The 24,107-nt window shown below is 36.9% G+C and overlaps 1 protein-coding gene across 2 annotated transcripts in view; it reads right to left on the reverse strand.

Annotated features, from left to right (window-relative positions):
• Window positions 1-1,237: 1,237 nt before the first annotated feature.
• The window catches only part of LOC115255089 (fez family zinc finger protein 1), a 249,498-nt gene continuing 226,628 nt past the window's right edge, over window positions 1,238-24,107 (reverse strand). For both annotated transcript variants that reach the window (XM_062850207.1, XM_062850206.1), the window contains exon 8: window positions 1,238-2,161. In XM_062850207.1, coding sequence (XP_062706191.1) covers window positions 1,968-2,161 — 194 coding nt within the window. In that variant the 3' untranslated portion in view covers window positions 1,238-1,967. The remainder of the gene's footprint in view (window positions 2,162-24,107) is intronic.

Consider the following 24,107-nt stretch of genomic DNA (forward strand, 5'->3'; position numbering starts at 1 on the left):
TCTAAATATTATTTTTCGTCATCTAAAATCGATTTAAACATGTTTTGGAAGATGATTCTCATCAATTCTCGATTTCGTGAATTTCAGTTTTTGATTTTTCTAATTTTTATTTTTGAACATTCCCACACTTTTTTATTTTTCCTGGAAGCGTATTTGGAGTACGGATTTTTCGAGATAAAAACATATTGAGATTTTATGACTATTGTTGAAATATTTTTATTTTCAATTTTTTACATAGGAAATTCTATATTCCGTGTAATTTTAAGGAAAATAATTTTAGAGTGTATTCGATTTCCCTCAACTATTAAACTAGGATAGAATGATTTGGGAAAAAATAAAAAAGTGTTAATTGTGGCGATTCAGTACAAAATAAACAATGACTTCTAAAAGGTGACTAAAACATCAATTTTTAATGATTTTTTTTAAAATGTAAAAACGCTTCAAAATACACCAAATACCATTATACAAAACAGTCTCAAATATCAGCCAAAAATATTAAAATTTTGATTTTCCACGAAGCAAAAATTATAAAAATGCTCAAACTGTACCCCGTCTAAAGGCGGGGTTGGGTATTAGAGGGTTAACCATAAGACCAACATTTTCAACAAACCAAATATGTAATTAAAGCCATAATTCAATTACTCTACAGTTTCCAAACCTTGCTGTCCAATCTCCGACCACATTCAATGCATTCCGGTTTCACTTCTGCAAGCACGACCCGTAAGGGTCATCGTCTTGTTCTTCCTAAATGAAACCTGCTTACTCTTCTTGTTTCCGGCCGAAGGAAACAATTCCTTTAGAAGCGCACACACGCTCTCATGTTGCCTTATAAATACCGCAAATTTATGGGTTCGACAAACCCTCCGGCCGGAAGACCAACAACGTAACAGCGTCCATGCATGGGATCATCGGCGCACGTTACCTACGTTCCGAAAAGAGGCTCGGCCTATTGCGGTCGAACTTTGAATTTGAACAATGGCGAAATGGGGGAAATAGTTTCCTGGGTGAACATTTTATTGTCCTCCCTAATCCAAGCAAATGAGAGGCGTGTGCTGATAGTTCAACTTGCAGTGCAAATAATCGTAAATATTTTTCGCAGTCATAAATAATATTTCGCGCACTGCTACCGACTGGTGCGGTTCATAGATGATAATTAAAATTAGTTTCTGGTAGCAGAATAGGATGACATGAGGTATCCGCATAAGGCTTTCGAAGAATAAGATGAACCACGATTCAATTCTTTGGCTTTATGAAAATTGCACATTAAAGTTTATTTTCCGATGTAGTCTTTGTCCCGGAGATTTTTGATACAATGATTCTTAGGTTTACTGCAGCTATAGATTTTTACAAACATGGTCAAATTTGGCGCTCCATATGTATTTACAGTGTCAAAACAAGGAGAGATTGGAGTCCATTCACGACTTCGCACTTCTGCACGAAGGTATGGAGTTTTTCACTTTGGAACAGCGCATTATGAGATAATTGGATTTCCCTAGCTAAAATAGTGAACAAGTACGGATTAAAGATAAGTTTTACAACCAAAAACAATACACAACAGAAGGAAAGTATACTTTCTAATATTCATCTAGGTCAGTTCTCTAAGCTATATACAGTTTTTTTATACACAGCTAACACCTACGCAATATTGATTCTACATTAGTCACAAATCATTCTTCGTCTTTTGATAGTTTTGATTTTGTCTTAACGATGCCTTCGATAGCACGTTTCAATCAGTCAATCACAATGAATTCACCATCGCCGGTGGTCAAAGACGTTGGCAGTAGAAAACTGCCACCGTCGAGACCACCGGTCCCCACAGCTCCACTCCCAGCATCCACCAGCGAAGTCACGGCAGATATCTGTGGCAGGCCGGTGGTGGTTCCAACTAGCGACGAAGACGACGTTGTCGACGACGATGGCGCCAGCGGTGGTGGAGAGCAAATGGTGAATTCCGACAGGGCCATTGGTTAGTTGACCAGGGCTCGCGTCTCCGTGTGCTGGGTCTCCTTGTGCCGCCGGAGGTCCACCTTGCGCTGGAATGCCTTGTGGCAGAGCTCGCACTGGAACGGTTTGTAGCCGGTGTGCTTCCGCGAGTGGGTTATCAGATTCGAGCTTTGGCTGAACGCTTTGCCGCATACCTGGCATTTGTGCGGTTTTTCACCTGGAAGAGAAGAGAGAGAAAAAATGAATGTAACGTGTTTGTTGAACTGGTTTCTTTATCTGGTAAATACTTATAGTGATTTTCAGGGCGCGCAAGTTATAATACAATATTATAGGGATCTCATTTATACATAAAATATAGAGCTTTTATGCAATTCGGTGTCATAATTTCTTATTAATACTATCCATTTCAGTATCATAATGACCTACTTCTCCGTACCGGTTCATTATGCAATTGAAATGAGTTGCATAATGAAAAATAGTTGCATAACGTTCATAATGCCACTCATTTGAGTTGCATTATGAACATTATGCAACTCAAATGAGTTGCATTATGAAAAAATCATTGCATAATAGTAGTTTACGCAACAAGGTGCAGAATGACGATTTTTACAGCACGAGTTGTACATTTATCCAACGAGGCTTGCCGAGTTGGATAATTACGATGAGTGCTGTAAAAATCGAGTTCTGCACCGAGTTGTGTACAATATTTTTTGCAAGTTCATAATTTCCGTTTGAGGATAGTTTTTAGCAAAACTTTTTCAACGAACTGCTCACTGATGATCATAGCAATGTTTAAGAAAATCTGATCATAGCAGGTTATGCTGTGCAGCTGTCACAATTTTTCAAAACTGCGTCCACAAAGCATCAAGAAGTTGATCAAAACTGAAAACAGTGCTGTAATGGTTCATTACGCAACGCAAATCAGTGCTGTAATGAACCATTACAGTGTTTGGTGTGGGAAAGTAGGCCTTTTCCTGTCAGATTTGCGTGAGGTAAAACAGCCTATTACGATGAGAAATTGCAAAAAATTTTGTATGGAACTCATTGCAAAACTCGATTTTATCAGCACTCTTCGTATTTATCCAACTCGGCAAGCCTTGTTCAATAAATGTACGACCAGTGCTGAAAAAATCAACTTTTTGCAACTCGTTACATAAATAACAATTATCTAATTCCCGTCTATGTAAACACCGGCAAAAAATGGTCGAATTTATTCTTGCTCCTCGCCTCAAGTTGATATAAATTACAAATTTATAAATTAGCTCTCATATCGTATACAATATACAATATTGAAGAAGAACTACAATGTCCTTAAAACAATAATATTGAATAATTGTCCCTTGAATTCTATTTTCGTCAAGTCCACGTCTATTTCGGGCACAACCTTAATTCCATTCACAGCACACCGTCTAGGTGACACTATGGAACATAGTTCAAGTGAGAAATCGGTAGAGGCAAGACCCTTTTTATGCAGTGTCGCGGTTGTGAACAGAGTGAATAGTTAACCAAGGAATAAGTTCGTTACAAAAGTGTATAACTAAAAGTGTATTTTGGATAAATAAAAGGGAGTAGTCCCTACGAATGTGTTTTTTTTAAACTGATGATGTTCAAAATATAAGTGGACACTATGGTACAAATTCAAAAATTATGATTTGATCGTAGGAGTTTATTCATAAAGTCGGTCAAATTCTTCGCAATCCAAATCAAATTATTTGTTCAAATAACGATTGAGCAGCAAGTTTTAAATTGAGATGGATGTAGCTTTAGAATTACGACCAACATATTGCAATTAATATTTTGGTCCACCAAATCATAATACGCCATCACGTGGTTGTTAGTGAAAGCATATTTATGAATAATCAAAGGACAGTAACTAATCCAAATCAAATCATTCATCTTGTGCATCCAAAAGACGCTAGGTACGTTTGGGACATTTTCTTTTCTACTAAGGGCGATGCTATAGTTAAGAGTAAAGAGAGGAGTGTGCGAGAGAGTGTGTGTGCGCGTGGGAGCTGTTTTGCTGAGCGTACCTAGAAAACATTTGACAAGACGCACATACCTGTCATAGTGAGCGCGTTGCAAAGCGTCTTTTCATGCGTCCAACCACTCGGTCAAGTGCTTTCACGCGCGTGTGGACGCTTTTGCCGCTTGTGTTTGATTTTCATCAAAATGGCTATTGATGTGGAAGCTCTGATTTCGCTCGTGTTTTCGAGAAAACCGCTATGGGACCAACAAATGAAGCTGTATAAAAACAAAGTGATAAAAACAAAGTGACTTTTTTTTTCTTTTGTCACCACCCCCCTTTCCCTCGAAAATTTCCAAAATTCTTGAAGGGGGAAATAAAAAAAAATTCGTACAAGTTCCAAGGTTCGAGGAGATAAAAATATTTAATTTTTTTTTTTGAATAATTTAGAAAGTTTTTATTTTTTTGAATACTGACGAGTTTTTAATTTTTACATTTATTTATCAACCCCCCCCCCCACTCCCCTCCCCCCACCCTCCCTTGACCAATCCAAGAGCGCTGTGACAAAAGATGAAATTAATATTTATTCCGGCCTAACGATTTAAAAATAAACTCTTTTCAAATGTTTTGCAGTAAATTGTAGCTGGCAAAGAATGCAAGAGTAGCTTGCAAAAACTCTTCACTATATCATAGCACGCGTCTTTTGACGCGTCCAAGAGTTTCTGCTCAAGTGAGCTACACGCGTTGCTTGACGCCTCTCTTTACTATAGCGAGACCGTAACAATCACGTGCTCACCGTCTTGCAGGTGGTTGTCATGCCAACAGGCCAAACAACGAATCGACCCGTGTTTGTGTGTATGTGTGAGTGCGCGTGGGCGTCGCAAAATCTCAGCCCGCCAGCCAATGAAAAATTTAGTCGATATGAGGAAGGATTCGAATAATTTGATTATTCTCCCTTCTGGTGTGGGACTGTGCCGTGCACGCACGCGGTCGTTGTTGTAGTTGAGCGAACTCTGTGCTTCGCTCTCTGCGTTCTCTCCCGTTTTGCTGAGATTGGTGTCGCCGGCCGTCCCGTCAGCCAGCCAACGATTGCTTTGTTCTCTAGCTAGGTATGCTTCCCCCCAGCATGGACCAGATTTTCATTTTCTCAGCTTTTGTATGGGCATGGAAAATGATTCTGCCCCGATTTTCATTTGAGGGCGTCGTAAACAAAGGAAGGAAATTGAGGAGAGCTGTCAGTGGCTCTTTGCTACGAAACGAGAAATGAAAGCGTTTTTTTATAGCCACGAATAATAATAATAATAATGGCATGCTCCATGAAAATCTTTATTCTGATTTTCTTTCGTTCTACTTTTTTTTTTCCTTGTGTGACGTTTTATTCGGCAGGATGTTGAAGCTTGAGTTGGGAGCTGAGAAGGATTTTATTGTGCTTTTTGGTTCATGGTTTAAGAGTTTTATAGGCACGGTCCGTGAATGATTAACCATCGTCACCGGTTGGATGTGATGGAATTCCAGAACACTTCGCATAATTCTGCGTGGCAGGTTACGATTCTGATTTTTATTTCGGTCGTAAAATGTAGACAATTTTGAGGAATGACGATTTTGGAGGCAAGCATTTTAATGGATATTGCGTTTCAGGTTTGCTCGGCAAAGATTCTGTTGCGAAAAAAAGGTAATTTCATGCAATGCATTCTGCAATCAACAGAATTTTGAATTTTTTCCAAAACATAGACTGCAAATGGTTGTTCTGTTTTTAAAATGAATGAAATTTAATCACATTTACAAACAACCCTCTTTTCATTATAAAATAATGAAGATTTCGGTAATCCAATAAGAATCTGAAACAAATTCATCATGCCACTGACTTAGTAGAAAACGTATTCGTGATTTTATTCACTTAATGAGAGTCAGTATGAAAGAGATGCTTGGAGAAGTGGGATTCTTCAATGTTCGCCGTCTCATTTTTTTCTGCGATTCGCACGCACTTCAGTCAGCACTGATATCTTGTGTGACAACGACGCAAACAGTGTAAAGACGATTTTCGCGCAAAGCGCTGGTGAGCCCGTTTCTTGTTATTATTTTTTATGATTGCTTATTTTTATCTAGATTCTGAAACATGACAACAATACCACAGGAAGTTTCGGCTTCAAATTAAAACAATTCGCTCAAACGCAGGTGTGTTGTTAATTGGCATCTAAGCTAAAAGAGTGATGGTTCGTGATTAAAGGAATGTTCATGGTGTGGGCACGGGAAATTTCGCAAAAACCTCTAGAGGAATTTCTTTCAGAGTTTTCAAAGAAATGACTTGGAAATTATCTTCGCAATTCCTGTCCTGAAGAAATTTCTGAAGAAATCTCTGGTGGAGTTAGTGAACGAATACCTGTTTCCCAAAGGAATCTCTGGAAGACATAATGAATAAAGCACTAGACAATTTCTGAACGAATTATTAAATGAATGTCTAATGGTCACCATAGAAGGATTTTCCATAGAAACCCCTAAAAGGTTTTTTAAACTAAACCCTGTAAGAATTTCGTAAACAATTCATAAAAGACTTTCTAAAGTTATCTTCGAAGAAATTTCAAAAATTAATTCTTACATGAATATCTGAATGAATCGAGACATTTCTTAGAGAGCGCTTATACGAATTTCTGAAGGAATCGCTGAAGAAATAATTAAAGGATTTTACGAACTTATTTATAGAGTAATTTCTGAAGGAGTCCAAGGAAGATTTTTGGAAGGAATCCTTTGGAGAATTTCTGGTGGAATCTCTAGAGAATATCTAAAGAAAGCTTGGGAGTAATTATCTTGAAGGTTTTCCTTCAACAATGATGCATTCGTAGATGGTTTCTGAAAAAAAAAATCTTTAAAAGAAATGCTGAAGGAATCTTTGACGGATATTTTGAAGGAATCCTTGGAGAAATTTCCGAAGAAATTTTTGAATTTCTGATTTTTTAAGGCTATAATCTGAAAGAATTTCTGAAAAAAATCACTGGAAGAATTTTGTGAAAATCCATGGAAAGCTTTTTAGAGAATCCATGCCGAAGCTTTTGAGGAATCTTTAGAATGATTTCTGAAGCGAACAACGAAGGACTTTCCGAATACCCATCATTGGGGCTATACCATGCCTGTTGATGTAATAAATAAATAAGAAATTAAATAAGAATAAACTCATGGAGGAACTTTTGGAGCAATTCATTGGAAATTTTCTAAAGAAATCCCTAGCGAAATTTAAGAAGGAATCCCTGAAGGAGTTTTTGATGCAATCCCTAGAGAAAAAAAATCCGAATCTCTTAAGGATTAAAAAAAACCATCAATGGAAGTTCTGGTTGAATATCTGAAGAAATACATGGATAAATTTCTGAACAAATCCATAGAAGATTTTCCAAAATAATACCCTGAGCTTCTGAAGTGTCCACTCCTCTCAAGACTGAGGGAGAAAATGGTATTGAATGTTTATTACAAGGTTTCTTATTAACTGACTTTAATTAGAATTTGAATTTGATAAGTGCAACAATTGATGAAGCAGAATAATCATCAGTTTATGTGGAAGCGATCTACTCAAGTACTTAAGGAGAATTTTGATGCAGACCAAAATCGACTCTATAGGCATTACCCAGACACCCCATTTTCACGAATAATGAAGGTTATAACCTTGTTATACGTATCCCAAGTAATAATTCCATTGCAGATTGGTTTTGTTTGATTTTTATCAGGGATTTATTACAGCAACAATTAAAACACACAGTTTTATGACTACTTTTATAAAAACCATCCATAAAATGTTTTATAGTATACTTGAAGATATCTATAAAGCCAGATTTCAAGAGTAAACAAAACTCTCCGATATGTAAACCTTCTGGCATTTATTATTACGCAGATGGCGATCCGTTCGATTAGTAACGCAATCTGTTGGTGAAAAGCAGAAACTACGACACTGCTTGGTTTATTGCGGTCATCATAAAAGCAAAATTGCTTTCGTTTTATTTTCGCTAATTATGGTCGTCGCCATATTGAAAAATTAGCTGACGTGAATTGAAAATTATTTATTTTACTCAAATTAGCAATGAATTGATAGTTTGCCGCCATTTCAATAACATGCCCACGTAAAAAATCTTTCTCAGCTGAGTTTTCTTGTGCTTCAAGATAGTTTTACTGAATTAACAAGTTGATTTATTTCATCTCAAGATGATTATATTCACTTTTTTCGAAGCGCATTAAATTTATGCTTCTGCAACCCCAATATTTACGGTAAAATTGAATGCGCATAAGCATACCAACATAATAACTGCTAAAATATTACTTTGAAATGATCGCTTTCTACTTACGAATAATGTATCCTCCTGAACTTTACGTGCCATCGAAGAAGCTTCTCTGCATCTTGAGCTGTCATAATTTTTGTTGAAATAAAAACAACAACAATCATCATAACCTTTTTTCCAGAATGGAAAAATTTTCAACAAGGTTTTAAAACAGTTTTATTGCAAGTCTTAATGTGGTTTGCAAAACCTTTCCGAGAGTGGTCCACTTAGCCGGAAGATGCTCTTAAAGAGGATATCAAGAGGTTTTGATGTATAAATCAGTTTTACAAAATTGAAAATGAAGATCTCGTATAGAACCGAACAAAACTTAAAATGTTACTTGGGATGCGTACACATCTGGAGGCGATAAACGTTTATTTGAGAGACTATAATATGATATGTGGCGTTATATTTTGCGATTGACAGTGCGATGTAATGTAGTATGTTATTTGTCATGACATTCAGTGTTTGTTAAAATACACTAGTTTGACCTTCGGTGTGCTAGTTTGGCAGATCAAGAGTTAATAATGAGTTATTACCTGCTAATTATCGGGGTCATGAAAACAACAATTATGACTTTTTATCTTTTTCACACTGCAGATACAGTCAAACAGCAGCCCTTCATTGTTATCACATATTAGATCACCTATTGTCAACGCTTCGTGACTAGTATACAGGGTGTTGGGTTCCTGAGTGCAAACTTTTCAAAGGGTGATAGAGGACCATAAATGGTGAAAAAAATTGTTCTACGCATATAGTCAAATCTCAACCGTTACGAAGTTATTGAACTCCCCATGTTTTTGACTCTTATTGCCTTAACTGGCTATAACTTTAAAACGGTCAAACTTATCGCAGTTTTCTTACCCTTATTCGAAAGATAATTGAGTTTTTTTTATCAAATGACATCTTTGAACCGATTGGTTTGTTTAACCCTAAAAGGGATCCTTCATGGCCTCAGTTTCGTCACCTCGCTGAGTGTGTTCCATCAAAGACGAGCTCTGAAAGGCGCCTGGGGTCCAATGGACCCCAGGTATCCCTTTTAGGGTTAAATAACTAAGTTTTCTAGAGCAAATAGCTTAAAAGTTGTGTGTTTTAGTTTGTTTTTGTTAATTATCTTTGAAAAATGCGTAATAATTAAAAATTCTTTCTTCGGCAAAGTTGTGGCCTCTGTTCCACTCTACAATTCATTCTTTGACATCAAACTTCTATCTCTTTTTGTTTTCTTGCAATTTCAATTTAAACATCGCATTTCAGATCATAAACTTGCAATCGTCATGGTAAGCACTTTTTTGCGCACTGTGCCGCACATTTAAATTAAAATTGCAAGAAAATGATAAGAGTTAGAAGTTTGGCGTCAAAGAACGAATTGTAGAGTGGAACAGGGGTCACAACTTTGCCAAAGAAAGAATTTTAATTTATTACGCATGTTTCAAAGATAATTGACATAAACAAATTAAAACACACTATTTTTAGCTATTTTGTTTTAAAGAAATTAGTTATTTAACTAAACCAATAGATTCAAAGATGCCATTTGATAGAAAATGCAATAATCTTTCGAAAAAGGTTAAAAAAAACTGCGATAAGTTTGACCATTTCAAATTTACAGCTAGTTAAGGCAATAGGAGTCAAAAACATGGGGAGTTCAATAACTACGTAACGGTTGAGATTTGACTATATGCGTAGAACAATTTTTTCACCATTCATGGTCCTCTATCACCCTTTAAAAAGTTTGCACTCGTGAACCTAACACCCTGTATTGTTCAAGCGTTCTTCGTAGTATTGCTCCCAACTTTCAAGCTACACAGATCCACTTCATTATCACACTTCAAACAACTCTTGTTCAATTAAAAATGAAACTAGAAACAACTTCCTTACACTCGTAGTTATCCCAACATAAGGCTTGTGATTTCTGTAACAAGAATCATTAAACTTCCCGAGAAGCGAAAGATTTTTGCGTTGATAGCCACAGTCAAAGGCACGTAAGCGGAACCATTTATTGTTCCACTTGAATAAACCATCGCATCACTGTTGTCGGCCGTCGCCGTTTGACGAAGCTGCTGATGATCCTCCTGAAATCTTGCCAAACCAAACCATACAACCATCGGAGAGACCGTCATAAACGTACACTTTTTACGAGTTTATGATGGCTGACTGGCCGGCGCGCGTGTTGAGCTCCGTCAACTGGGGCTGAGGAGATTTTCCAAAATCTCATCCGGAAAGAGCCCAAAGTGTGTACAGCTTTTTCCACCACACCAACTCTCAGATTTCATTAATCTTCCAAAAGTGGGCCATAAAAAAGTGTAACAGTTTCGTCGGTGCTGAAAACCACCCACATACACACCGAGGGCAGACATTCTGGGTCTCCGATCTGGCAACGCTATTGTTGCGAATGTGCGCGCAACTGTCTGTGTGAAATTCAGAACGGATTCCCGGCCAAAGGTTCGAGAATGTGGAAATGCGGAATGTAGTAGCAATCTCGTACTCCAGACCAATAACATACACACATAACTAAAGGGAAAGCTTTACTTTTTTTCCTGGCCTCGGATTGCAGCGTGGTGGGAGTGAAATAAAACGATTCCAACAGGCATTGGAGCCGGGGTCATTCGACCGGAACGGTCTCGAATCAGTGGCGATCCGGATGGGGCCGAGGAAAAAGGTCAAATCGTATAAACGAGAGCAATAGAATCTTTGGCGAAGTTTTGCTTTCTACCATTTTCCTCGGGTGCTTTTGCAGCAGCTCACACATAAAGTTGAATCCATATTTCCGATTTCATCTGCAGTGTTATCACATCCCATGGTCTCGTTTGGGTTGAAATGGCTATCCCTTTGGTCTGGTTCAAGAGACCGAAATCGGTTGGTGGAGGGTGGAGCTCGCGCACAATCTCACAAGTTTTCTACTGTTTTTCCTTTCGTTCCTAGCTCTGTAGCACATGGCGTACCAAATCTGCAGCAATTTCGCAGAAGCAAAACTGGAGCAAATTGCTGAAATCTAATTTCCACTATTTTCATTTTGTGAGATTTTTTTTGCAGATTCATCCGTTGTTCCATCCTCCTTCTCGTTCTCATACTTTTCAACCATAGACTGAACCAATTCATAATGGTTTGATTACAACAAAGTATAATAAATTGCAATCCTTTTAATCCCCAGGATTCACTCCGGAACCCATCGAAACCTGAATGGACAAACTTCAACAACTTACTACTTTCCCACAACATCCCCCGTGTCAATTAGTGCCGTCACGTCGTCATGCGATGATCAGACACGATTTTCCCCCTATTTGCTATTTTCCAATTCAATAAATTGGCGGAGCAAAGTTTTGCCTTCGCCCAAAGGGAAAGGGATGATTAGTCCTAATGACAGTCGGGATTCAACACCTTTGTTGTTTGGAAGATAGCTGCCACCGTTGGCACGTGGTGACCGTAGGCTTCGTAAAAGGTGTATGAATTTCAAATTTAATCACATTTAGTGAAAGATAGATTTGTACGAAGGGGAAATTGATGGTAATTAATTTTCCACGTCAAATAATTATTGGACTGTGGGATCGGTGCTGCAGAAGGATTACAGAATAGTCGAATTAATTGGATTAGAAAGATTATAATTGTTGACCAAAAAGCGTGGGAGTCAAGGAAAAGATAGAATAATCATGTACATATAGAAAGTGAGGCTAATTGAGGGGCGATTCTCGTTTTGGCGCTGTTCTATTATTATTATTATTATTTATCTTTATTATCGAGACTTGTAGCCCTCAGCTTATTTGTGCCGCATTGTGTTATTTTAAAATAAGAAAAAACTTTTACATGGCTCAATAAGTCTATATTTAATCGCGTGAAAAAAAGCTACAAAGTGTATGCTTAAAAATTAAAAAGTGTCCAGTGAAAGTATATCCATAATTTCGGAATGCTTTAGGTATATGTGATCCGTTGGATTAGCTTTTGTGCAAAAACTGCGTAAGGGTTTCGGGTGAACTATCCAGTTCATTCGAATCTCGCCGGGGACTGCGACAAGGTGACGGACTCTCATGCCTACTCTTCAACATCGCTTTGGAAGGTGTGATGCGACGAGCCGGGCTCAACAGCCGGGGAACGATTTTCACGAAATCCGGCCAATTTGTGTGCTTTGCGGACGACATGGACATTATCGCTAAAACATTTGGAACGGTGGCAGAACTGTACACCCGCCTGAAACGCGAAGCAGCAAAGGTCGGACTGGTGGTGAATGTCTCAAAAACAAAGTACATGCTAGTAGGCGGAACCGAACACGACCGGATCCGTCTGGGTAGTAATGTTACGATAGACGGGGATACTTTCGAGGTGGTGGAGGAATTCGTCTACCTCGGATCCTTACTGACGGCTGACAACAACGTGAGCCGAGAAATTCGGAGGCGCATCATCAGCGGAAGTCGGGCCTACTACGGGCTCCAGAAGAAACTGCGGTCGAAAAAGATTCACCCACGCACCAAATGCACCATGTACAAAACGCTAATAAGACCGGTAATCCTCTACGGGCACGAGACATGGACCATGCTCGAGGAGGACCTGCAAGCACTCGGAGTTTTCGAGCGACGGTGTGTGGCGGAGAAGGAACCACGAGCTCGCTGCACTTTACGGTGAACCCAGCATCCAGAAGGTGGCCAAAGCCGGAAGGATACGGTGGGCAGGGCATGTTGCAAGAATGCCGGACAACAACCCTGCAAAGCTGGTGTTTGCAACTGATCCGGTTCGCACAAGAAGGCGTGGAGCGCAAAGAGCACGATGGGCGGATAAGGTGGAGCGTGACTTGGCGAGCATTGGGCGCGACCGAGGATGGAGAGCGGCAGCCACAAACCGAGTATTGTGGCGTACTATTGTTGATTATGTCTTGCCTTAATGATGTTGAACAAATAAATGTATGTATGTATGGATTAGCTTTTACAGCAACATCGAGCAACACTGGACAACTGATTTAGGAATCAATAAAGTAATTTATGCAATTCAGTGTCATAATTTCAATTTTATACTACCATTTCAGTATCATAATAACCAACTTTTCCGTATCGATTCATAATGCTACTGAAATTAGTTGTGTAATGGGAAATAGCTGCATAATGTTCATAATGCAACTAATTTGAGTTGTTTTATGAACATTATGCAACTTAAATGAGTTGCATTATGAAAAAATCATTGCATAAAATTGCGTATGGACCTCGTTGCAAAACTAGATTTTTTTCAGCACTTTTCGTATTTATCCAACTCGGTGAGCCTCGTTTGATTAATGTGCGACTCGTGCTGAATAAATCAACTTTTTGCAACTCGTCACATAAATAACTATTTGTGTGAATATAACTATCTTGTACGTATTACAATGATGACCTGATTTTGTCAACCTCTGTTGGAGTTTTGGGATGACAAAATCGGAACTTTTTTGTTTTGTAAACAAACTGGAGTGGGTGCCGTACATCCCTCAGATTTCTTAAGCTCTGTACAGCAGAACTCATACATCTGACTAGGAAAATCTCTGGAGAAATCCCAAAGGACTAAATACCTAGGAGAGTTTCTGGATTTTTTCATTAACAAATTCTTGGAGAAAACCTGAAACAATTGAAAGGAATTCCTGAGGAAGTCACTGATGAATTCTCAGATCAATCTCTTCAGAAATTGCTGGAGGAGTCCCTAGAGAAATCCCTGAAGAAATCCATAGAGAAATTACTGAAGAAGTCCTTGGAGGCCTTTTTAGAGAAATCGCTAGATAAATCCCTAGAAAAATCATAGAAGAAATTCTTAGAAAACCCTTAAACAATTTCCAAAGGAATTCCTGAATAAATAAGTCCCTGGATTAAGGTTTGGAAGAAATCCTGAAGAAGTCGCTAAAGACATTTTTAAAGAAATTCCTGGCAAAATCCCTGAAAATAAGCTTCAGAGAGATTCCAAGGGAAATTCCTTAGAATCAAAAATTCCTCTAGGAATTCTTTATGAGATTAGACTAGGAACCCCTTCGCAGACATTTTTTAGGAATTCTTTCATGCTTTCCTCTTGAAATTGATTGGAGAATTCGTGCACAGAAATTCTTGAAATTACAGTGGACGTAAATATTAGAACGTTTAAATTTCCATTGAGTTTAATTCTATTTTACATAAAATTATTTCTTGCACTCAAAATAGTAAGCAAGCTCCATACTGCAGACAACCTTTACTTTTTCAATCCGATTGAAATTGTGTTGAAATCGATTGAGGTCATTTTGTTACAGCGAACTAGATGTAAGAATTATGAACTGTGCAGTAGGGTTTCTTCAAGGATTCGTCGAAAGTATCCCGAAGGATTCCCGAAGAAATGCCTGAAAATATTGGTCTTTTATTGTGAGAATAATTAAAAAAAAAATCTGGGAGAATTCTTGCAAGATTTATTTGGTGAGTCCATGAAATAATTTTTGAGGCAGTTTATGGACATTTTTTGAACAAATTTTTGGCAGAATTGTATGTTATGCACTATTAGAAGATTTTTTCTGGGCATATTCCTAAATAAATACTTGGACATTTTTTTCGAACTAATTCAGGGGCAACTTCTGATTTCCATTAATGATTTCAAACGAAATTTTTTATGATTTTCTCCAAGATTCTTATTGAATGTTTTTCAAAAAATCCTCTTTAAATTCCCAGGAGTTTTTCTAGGAATTTTCCAAAAAATACTTCAAGAATTTTGCACAGGTTTTTCAGGAATTTACCCAGGATTTCTTCCAAAAATTTACCCGAAAGCTCTGAAAACAAAAAAAAATCACAGAAATTCTGTCAGAAGTTTCCTAAAAATTCTTTCAAGAATTCCTCAAAGATTCCACCAGTAATTTCCAAAGGATTTTCAATAAGAAATCAGAAATCTTCCAAGAAATTCTTCTAGAAATTTTCTCATAAATTCTCTTAGAAGTTTCACCTGGGAAATTCCAAAGCATTTTCATTAGGGATTTTCACATATTTTATTACAGAAATTTACTTATGAGTTCCTTTAATAATTTATCTAATAATTCTTTCAGAAATTCACCGAGGAGCTCCTCTGAAAATTTCTTTTGTGAATTCTGTCAAAAATTCATCTGGAGATTCCCCAGGAATTAGTTTCTCAGGAATTCCTCCAAGAAATTTCCCAAGAATGTCTGTAGGATTTATTCCAGAAATTTCATTTCTTCCTAGATTTTCCACGGATTTCTCTTAGAAAATGTCCCTAAGAATTTTTTCAGATATTTCCTCACAAATTCCTTCAAGAATTTTCCCAGAAACTCCAAAAGAATGCTTTGAGCGACTCCTTTAGAAATTTCCGCTGGATTTATTTTTCCCCCACGGTGTGTTGTGTAGAACAACTTTATAATGAAAAAAAAAAAGTAAGTCTGAAATTTTGCCCAATGATACTTTGGGCCATTCCCTTCAATTAGCTGGGTCGGTGGAAATCATCCATCGGGGGGTCTAGAACAAAAATTTTTTTTTGAAGGTTTTTCATGCAAAAACTGTTAAAAGCGCATATTGTAAATTATTGCATCTCCTACAAATAGTCACAATTTTATTGTCTTTGAAGAAAGAGCCATAAAAATTGCAGGCGTTTCGAAGTAGTATGCGTAGATGACTGTGTGAAAATTTCATTGGAATATGTTGAATGGTTTTCAAATAATACCAAAACTATCAAACGCTTTCTAAAATACTAAGCTTAGTAGCAAAAGTCCAACAATATATCAATATATTTTTTTTATAATAATAAATGAAAAATATTTAATTCTAAGCACCTTGAGTCATTATGATGGCGGTCCTGTGAAAACTTTTTTTTTCAAATGATGAACAGATACATAGTCAAATACATAAAAGGAAAACCTACACACTGCCATTATGTAGCTTTTCACTAAAGTATTAATTATTTATTTCAAGAACGTGGTTTTGCGTATACATGTTTATTTTTTGCAGTTTTTAATAATTAAGGTCTTATCTTAATATCAAATTGCAAGCGAAAAGCTTTACGGGAGCGTGGCCCAATAACACTAGTTTACAGTATTTTTGAACTCGGTAAGCTGATGATCATTTTTGGTGTAGAATCATGCCCTGAGTTCGAAAACGCGAAGGAAAAAAATTACAGTAGAGCGGAAATTTTTTCGACATTCCATACAAGGTTGATGATTTGAAATCGATTTTTGTTCTATTTTTAAGCAAAGTCGCTCACTTCACACATCTCATTCTCCGTAACCAATGCTCCGATTGAGCTGATTTTTTTACTGTAACTCGCCTACATATGATATGTCAAATAAACGTTGAGAAACAATTTTTAAATTTTTTTTTTCTTATTGAAAAAAATACATTTCTTCATATTTTTTTGGAAAATCTGCTAAAATTTAAGGAGATCGTCCCCAAAACTCGCCAATATCTTGAATTTCATCAATCTGACGCAAAACCTGCATTCAGATGATCGAATGCTATTATATTCAGCTTTTAATTTATGGATAAAGATTTAAAGTTGGTTGAACAAAACGCAATATATATATATATGAATTTTATTAAATTCCATATTTTAAAAAGTTGTAAAACTCGATATTGAACTAAAACTCAAAAACTGTTTTACTTTAAATTTTTCGAAGCTCGGTTTCGAAATCAGCGCTAAATTATGCTTCAAAAATTTTGGTCGTTGACAGAAGTTCACGACTTTCGTTTTATTTTGTAAACTAGTGGGATTACAAAAAAACTGTTTGTTATTTTTTTCGAAAGATATAGTTTTATGTTGAAAATATTCTACAAGTCAACAACGCACAATGATCAATCACTCTTCCTCATGCTTGGAGGTTTTAAATAACACAGAAATTATTTTTTAAACATCATATACAAATCGATAAGACTACTTAAGTCTTATAATATGGACTTTTGCTACTAAGCTTAGTATTTTAGAATGCGTTTGATAGTTTTGGTATTATTCGAAAACCATTCGAAAACCATATTCCAATGAAATTTTCACACAGTCATCTAAAGCATACTACTTCGAAACGCCTGAAATTTTTATGGTTCTATCTTCAAAGACAAAAAAGTTGTGACTATTTGTAGGAGATGCAATAATTTACAATATGCGCTTTGAACAGTTTTTGCATGAAAAACCTTCAAAAAAAAATTTTGTTCTAGACCCCCCGATGGATGATTTCCACCGACCCAGCTAATTGAAGGGAATGGCCCAAAGTATCATTGGGCAAAATTTCAGACTTACTTATTTTTTTGTTTTAAAGTTGCTCTATAAACACACCGTGCCCCAGTTATTTTCAGAAGTTTCCTCAAGAATTCCTCCAGAAGATTTCCCTGAAATTCCGTCAGAAGTTTCCATTGGAATTTCCTAATATTTTTTTCAGGAATTTCTCTAGGATTTTTTCCATGAATTGAAATTCCTTCAAGAATTCAGAAATTTCCACAGGAATTTCTCCAGGATTTTCCCAGGAATTCCTCTTGGAATTATTTCAGTTATTCTTCTAGGAATTGCTACATAAATGCTGCTAGAGATGAACCAGCCCCCGGCTGAAAATCTCTTTAATAAAGATAAATAATAATAATATATATAAATAAAAATGGAATGGTGTTTGTAAGTCACGAATAGGCTCGGGAACGGGCCAACGGATCTACACCATTCTTTCAGTGTTTCATTTGTACAGGGCTCCGACGTGTTCATGCGGAAAAATAATGGGGAAAATCGACCGGAAACGCACCGAAAACGGAAAAGGTTTGAAATTCCATTTTGTGGGCCATTTTTCTGTAGAGCTGCATGTCAAAAAACACAGTAGGCAGGCAAAACGACGTTTGCCGGGACAGCTAGTACTACATAAATTTCTTCAGGAATGCCCCCAGTAAATTTTCCAGATATTACTCTAAGAATTTCCTTCAAAAAGCAATTCCTACATGAATTTCCGCAAAAAACCTCCAGGAATCTTCCTAGGAATTCCTATAGAATTTTTCCTTCATATTTCTTCATGAATTTGCCTAGAAATTTTTTTCAAGATTTCCATTAGGATTACCAAGGGATTTTTTTTAAAGAAATAATCTAAAGAACAACTCCAGGATATTTCCCAGGAATCCCGTAAGGTATTGCTTAGAAAAATTCCCCAGAATTTCGATTAGCAAATAATGTTTCAATAATTTCCCCAGGGGGTGATACACAAATTATGTCACGCTAAAATCAACCTTTTTCAACCTCCCCTCCCCCTTATGTCACATTTTTTGTAAGGGTCGTCACGTTTTGCAATCCCCCACCCTCCAGAAGCGTGACGTAATTTGTGTACGGCCCCCAGGAATTCCTCCTAGAAATTTTCTCAAGAATTTCCTCAAAAATTTTCACAAAAATTCCTTCTGCTGTTTCTCCAGAGATTCATTTAGAAATGTTTTCAGGAATTCCTTCATGAATTTTTCCAGATTGCCATTAGAAATTTGTATAGAAATTGTTTGAGAAAATTTAGGAATTTTTCTCCAGAAATTCATTCAAGAATTCCGCTATGATTTGTTTCAGGAACTCCCCTAGGAATAACTCCAGAAATGTCCGAAATTCTTCCAGAAAATTTCGCATGAGTTTATCTAAGAATTTCCTCAGAAACTACTCAGAGATTCCTCCAGGAATTTCACCAGCATTTTTAATAGATAATGTCCTCAGAAGTTCTTTCAGAAAAATTCTCAGGAATTCCTCTTGATATTTTCCGTCAAATTGCTGCTAAAATTCCTGTAGGAATCTCTGAAAAATCTTGAGGATGTTCAAAAAGTAATTCCTTGTGGAAATTACGGTGTGATTTTTGGATAAATCCTTGTAAAAAAAATAGAAGTCGTCCATCAGCAACCCGATTGACATGGCTGAAGGTTCAAGAAGGACTTCTACACGAAATTCCTGCATGTATCCAAGAGGGAATCCCTGAAGGAATATTTAGAGCAAGAAAAACTTGGAAAAATCTTAGATGAAATATTATAGAGGAATATCCGGCCACGACGTACCAACCAATGTGGTATCACATTGACGACGTACCCCACCGGGGTTCCGTGTATTCTATGAAACGGTAGTAATTTCCAGCAAGGATGTTTTCGATCACATGGCAATCGTTTGAGTCATTTGTCCATAACTCAGTTCAAAAACCTAATATTGAAATGTGGAGTTCAGCAAAGTTGTAGATCAGTGTTTTTCCTACAATTATAATCAAGGACGCCATATTTTAACTCTAATATTTACGTTGTAAAAGTGTAAGTACTAGCTATTCATACTAAACGATCGGATTTTTTCGATTGTTTAGTATGAGTAGGTGGTACTAGCGCTCTAGCGTTGTATATATAAGAGGTAGAATATGACGTCCTTGGTGATAATTGTAGGAAAATCTCTAATTTACAACTTTGCCGAACACCACATTTCAATATTAGGTTTCTGAACTGAGTTATGGACAAATGAGTCAAACGATTGGCAGGTGATCGAAAACATCCCTGATTTCCAGTTTTTCTGTCAAATTTTCATCAAATTCGGGTAAAAATGGAAGAAAATAGAGCTGAATGAACATAAAAATTTGAGTACGCAAAATACGTCAGGACGTAACGGTTAAAACTCAAATATAAATCAAGGATAATACCGTATGAAAATTAGGAAAATCAAGGATAATACGTGATTGGCGTCTTCAGGCTCATCGTCATCAGTGTGTTTAGTTAGGAGGTTGCAACTTTGAACGGCCGGAAAACGCATTTACTGCGTGCGTTATCATATCTGATAATAACCATCAATAAACACAAACTCAAAATTTGTTTCAGATTCGCCAGATAACAAAAATCTCGTTCATCATCCCGGCTAATCCGTCTGATATAGGATAACAAGTGAAACCTGATCAACCCCGTCAATTGCTAGCCGAAATCGACCATAAGGCCTATCAACGCGCGAAATGTTTTTGTAACATGAATAATTCAAGTTGTCCTCAAACAAATCGACCGCACCTACCCGATTGGTGACGCGATTGTTGAAAAAAAAAGAGCAAAACTTGCCCAGCAGGGGAAAAATCCGGTCAATCAAATGCCCGGCGAAAACACACACACCGCATCGGAAATCCTCGCCAGCTCACATTAGATCTCATCCCCTGACTGCTCCTCGCCAAATGAGAGAGGTGTTGATGATAATTGAATCAGGGGTGCGCGAGCGTTTGATTTTGATTGACGTCCCCCCGTGTTATTTCAAGCAACGAAAACAACGTTCCGCACATTCCGGCCGGTGGGTGTCAGACAGCCCATCGGGACGCGGATGGTGGTTGCTGTTTAGGGGAAGCGGTGCAAAATGCGTCATTTTAATGCAAACCAATCTAAGTGTGTCCTCAATATGAACATTGAGAAGACACATTTCCACAAAAGAGTAACTTATATTTGTTTTGTACATCTCATGTTCCATATAGAACTACTTTTCAGAATATGCGTTTAACCCCAATCACCCCAACCTACAAACCGCCACGTCGAACAAGTGTAATCTCATTTCGTCGAGCTGACTGAACTTTCAACCACAGCAGCCGCCGAGACAAGACCGGAACGACAGAGGCGAGAACCAGCGAGCGCGCTAGTAGTAAAACCAACATATTGGGTTTAATGTTACAAATGCGCGTGGTTTTGTTACAAATTAACCAGACGGGATTTCACTTGATCCGCTGGTGCCTCCAGGCGGGCTTCATGATGGGTTCGCACTTGCACTAGAAAGCCAGAGAAAGTGGAAACGAAACACTCATTTGTATCCTCACACCCCCTATGACTGACTCTTCTTGTGGCAGGTTTCGTGGTTCGTGTCTGGCGTTCGTTTCCGGATTTCCACTTTCGAGCGCGAAAGCAAAAGCTGGCTCTGGAATGTGGTTTGTGCTCAGCCAGTGTCAGTCGTAAGGCAGCATATGTGAAAAGTAAATAATTACTAGAGCATTGTAAATTGTGCAGCATGTGGCAAAGCAGAGTGAAGTACGCTTCGTGGGTTTTGAGCTTTATTTGCTCGTGGGTAAGGAATCCACGCTTAACGTTTCGGACACAAAGTTGCGAGCAGTTTATTGATCGTAAAATTGAGAGAAATCAGAAGCGAGATCCATCAGCTTGGTTTTACATGAATAGAAGAAGATATTGTTTTCGCATTGTAAAATTTCAGTTCAGTTTTTCAAGAGATTCCTTTAGGAATTTTTCTTGGGTTTTTTCTTGGTCTGTTTTGGAATTTTCTCAAAATGATTCATCTTGAAACTAGTAAACGTGTTTCCAAAAAAAATCCTTCAGAAATTCTTCAGGTATTTTTCAGGAAATATCCTTCAAGGAATTACAGAAGTTTGTGCATGTTTTCCCTTCATGTATTTCTTTCAATATTTCTGAAGGATTTTCTTCAGGAATATGTGCCATCAATGTTTCTTTTAGAAGATTTTATTTGGGATTTATCCAAAAATTCTTCTAGAAGTTTTTATATATTTTTTTCAGACTTTGCTTCACAGATTGTTTTTAGTATGTAGTTCCAGGGCAATTTTCTACAAAGAGATTTTGAGATTCTTTCTTGCTGGAATTTCACCAGAGGTACCCTTAGGTCTGAGTCTATATATTTAGGCATAATTTTGAAATTTCTATAGAAAATTCAAAAATTATTTTACAAAAAGTTCCTCTAGGGGTTCCTTTAGAATTCCCACCGGACAATTCTCCACGGATTGCCGAGAATTTATATGTTTTTTTTGAGCAATTCTTTCAGAAATTTTCCTGGAAACGCTTCAGGAATTTCTCCAAAGATTATTTCAGCAATTACTGCAGAAAATACTCAAGAATCTAATCCTTGGCATTTTTGATGGAATTTTCAAGAAATTCTCTAGTAAATTCTAAAGCAATTCTTCTGGAAGCTCCTTCAGGTATTTCTCCACGTAATTATTCAGACCTTTCTTTAGCGATTCTTTCAGATTTTTTTTCCGGAGATGCTTCAGGAGTTTCTCTAAAGATTCTCTCGGCAGTTCCTATTTTAAAAGACATTCTTCTGCAGTGGATTCTCCAGTTCTCGAAGGTATTTTGCAAACATTCTTCAAAAAAGAACATAATAAGAATTTTTCCAGTGATTTTCAAAAAAATCTTCTGAGATTTTTTTTTTGTTTCTGCAATTTATTTTCATTTTTTTTGTACTCTAGTTTATTTAGAAATTGTAATAGAAATTCTTATAAGAATTCCTCCAGAGGTATGTATCTCCAGGTATAGAAAATCCTCCTGGGATCCCTAAGAAAATTACTGGGTGGTTTCTTCAAAAATTCCACCAGTCGGCACTTCCTGCAGACGTTTTTAAGAGATTCTTTCAAAAGAACCTCTACGGACATTTCTAGGAATACATTCAGAATTTCCACCGGATATTTCTCCACGGATTGCCGAGAATTTATATGGGCCTTTTTTAGTAATTTTTCCAGACATTTTCCCGGAGATGCTTCAGGAATTTCTCCAAAGATTCTCCTAGCAATTACTGTTGAAACAACTCCTTGGTATTTTTAATTGAATTTTGAAGAAATTCTCTAGATAGTTTAAAGCAATTCTTCTGGAAGTCCGCTCAGGTATTTCTCCACGTAATTGTTCAGACCTTTCTTCAGCGATTCTTTCAGATTTTTTTCGGCAATACTTTGGGAGTTTCTTCAAAGATTCTCTCAGCATATCCTATTTTTAGAGACATTATTTTGCTGTGGGTTCTCCAGTTATCGAAGGTATTTTATAAACATTCCTTAAAAAAATAATAAGAAATTTATTCAGTGGTTTTCCAAAGAATTCTTTCAATGTTTTTTTTTTGTTTCTGCTATTTCTTTTCTGATTTTTTTCTTCTGCACTAGTTTATTTTGTTAAACAAAGTTCATTTTGTTATAGAAATTCTTATAACAATTTCTCCAGAGGCATCTCCAGGTGCAGAAAATCCTCCAGGAATCCCTAGAAAATTTACTGGTTGGTTTCTTCAAAAATTCCACCAGTACTTTTGTCTGCACTTCCTGCAGACGTTTTTTAAAGAGATTATTTCAAAAGTATCTCTAGGAATCCTTTCAAAAATTTACTTGAAGTTACTTCTAGTGTTTCTCCAAAACATTCTCAAGATTTTTTTTATAGAAATTGAGGAGGAAGCTCCTCAATTCTTCTGGTAATATTGCAGACATTTATTTAGGAATAACTAAAACAAGAATTTTTTTGTCCGGTAATCTCTTCAGAAAGTTTTCAAAATCTTTTTTTAGGAATATCCAAAAGAGTTTTTCGAAAAATTCCTTTAGACAGTTCTCTGGAATCCTTTATAGATTTTTTCAATAATTCTTCAGTATTTGATTGTGCAATGTCTGAATGAGCTCCTAAAAAACCTAGATGAAAATCTAAAACAAGTGCTTCAGGCATCTCTACAGGGATCCCAGAAGATATTTCTGACGGAACTTTAGGAGCAATTTCCAAAGAAATAAATCTTTGTATACATTTCTGCGAGAATCCCTAAAGGAATCTTTAAACGTGGCCTGGGATGGCCCCTTAGATGAAATTCCATAAGAGATTCTGTAAGCTTTTTAGAGAAATTTTTAGAGGACGTTCTTATAAACTTCATGGATTACCTTTTGAAGAAATCCCTTTCTGAAAATTTTGTAGCATCCAAGTGGTTATGTAGAAATATTTTTGAAGATATCCCTGAGAAATTTCTGAAGAAATCTCCAGCAGATTCCCTGTAGAAGTTTCAGAAAGTACTGTTGAATGAATCTATATAGAAATATGTATCTGAAGGATACCTAGGAAATTCTAGAAACAATCCTAAAATAGTTCATTGGAAAATCCTTCAATGAAAATATTAAAGGATTTCTGACAGTACTCCTGGAGCAATCTGTGGACGTATTACCAGACCATGAACAAATTGGATGAGAAATTCCTATAAGAACTCCTACGGGATTTTTTCCAAGGGTTTCTTAAGAAAATCCTCCAGGTATCCCT

Source organism: Aedes albopictus, chromosome 2 (assembly GCF_035046485.1).
Source record: "Aedes albopictus strain Foshan chromosome 2, AalbF5, whole genome shotgun sequence".
Classification (NCBI taxonomy): domain Eukaryota; kingdom Metazoa; phylum Arthropoda; class Insecta; order Diptera; family Culicidae; genus Aedes; species Aedes albopictus.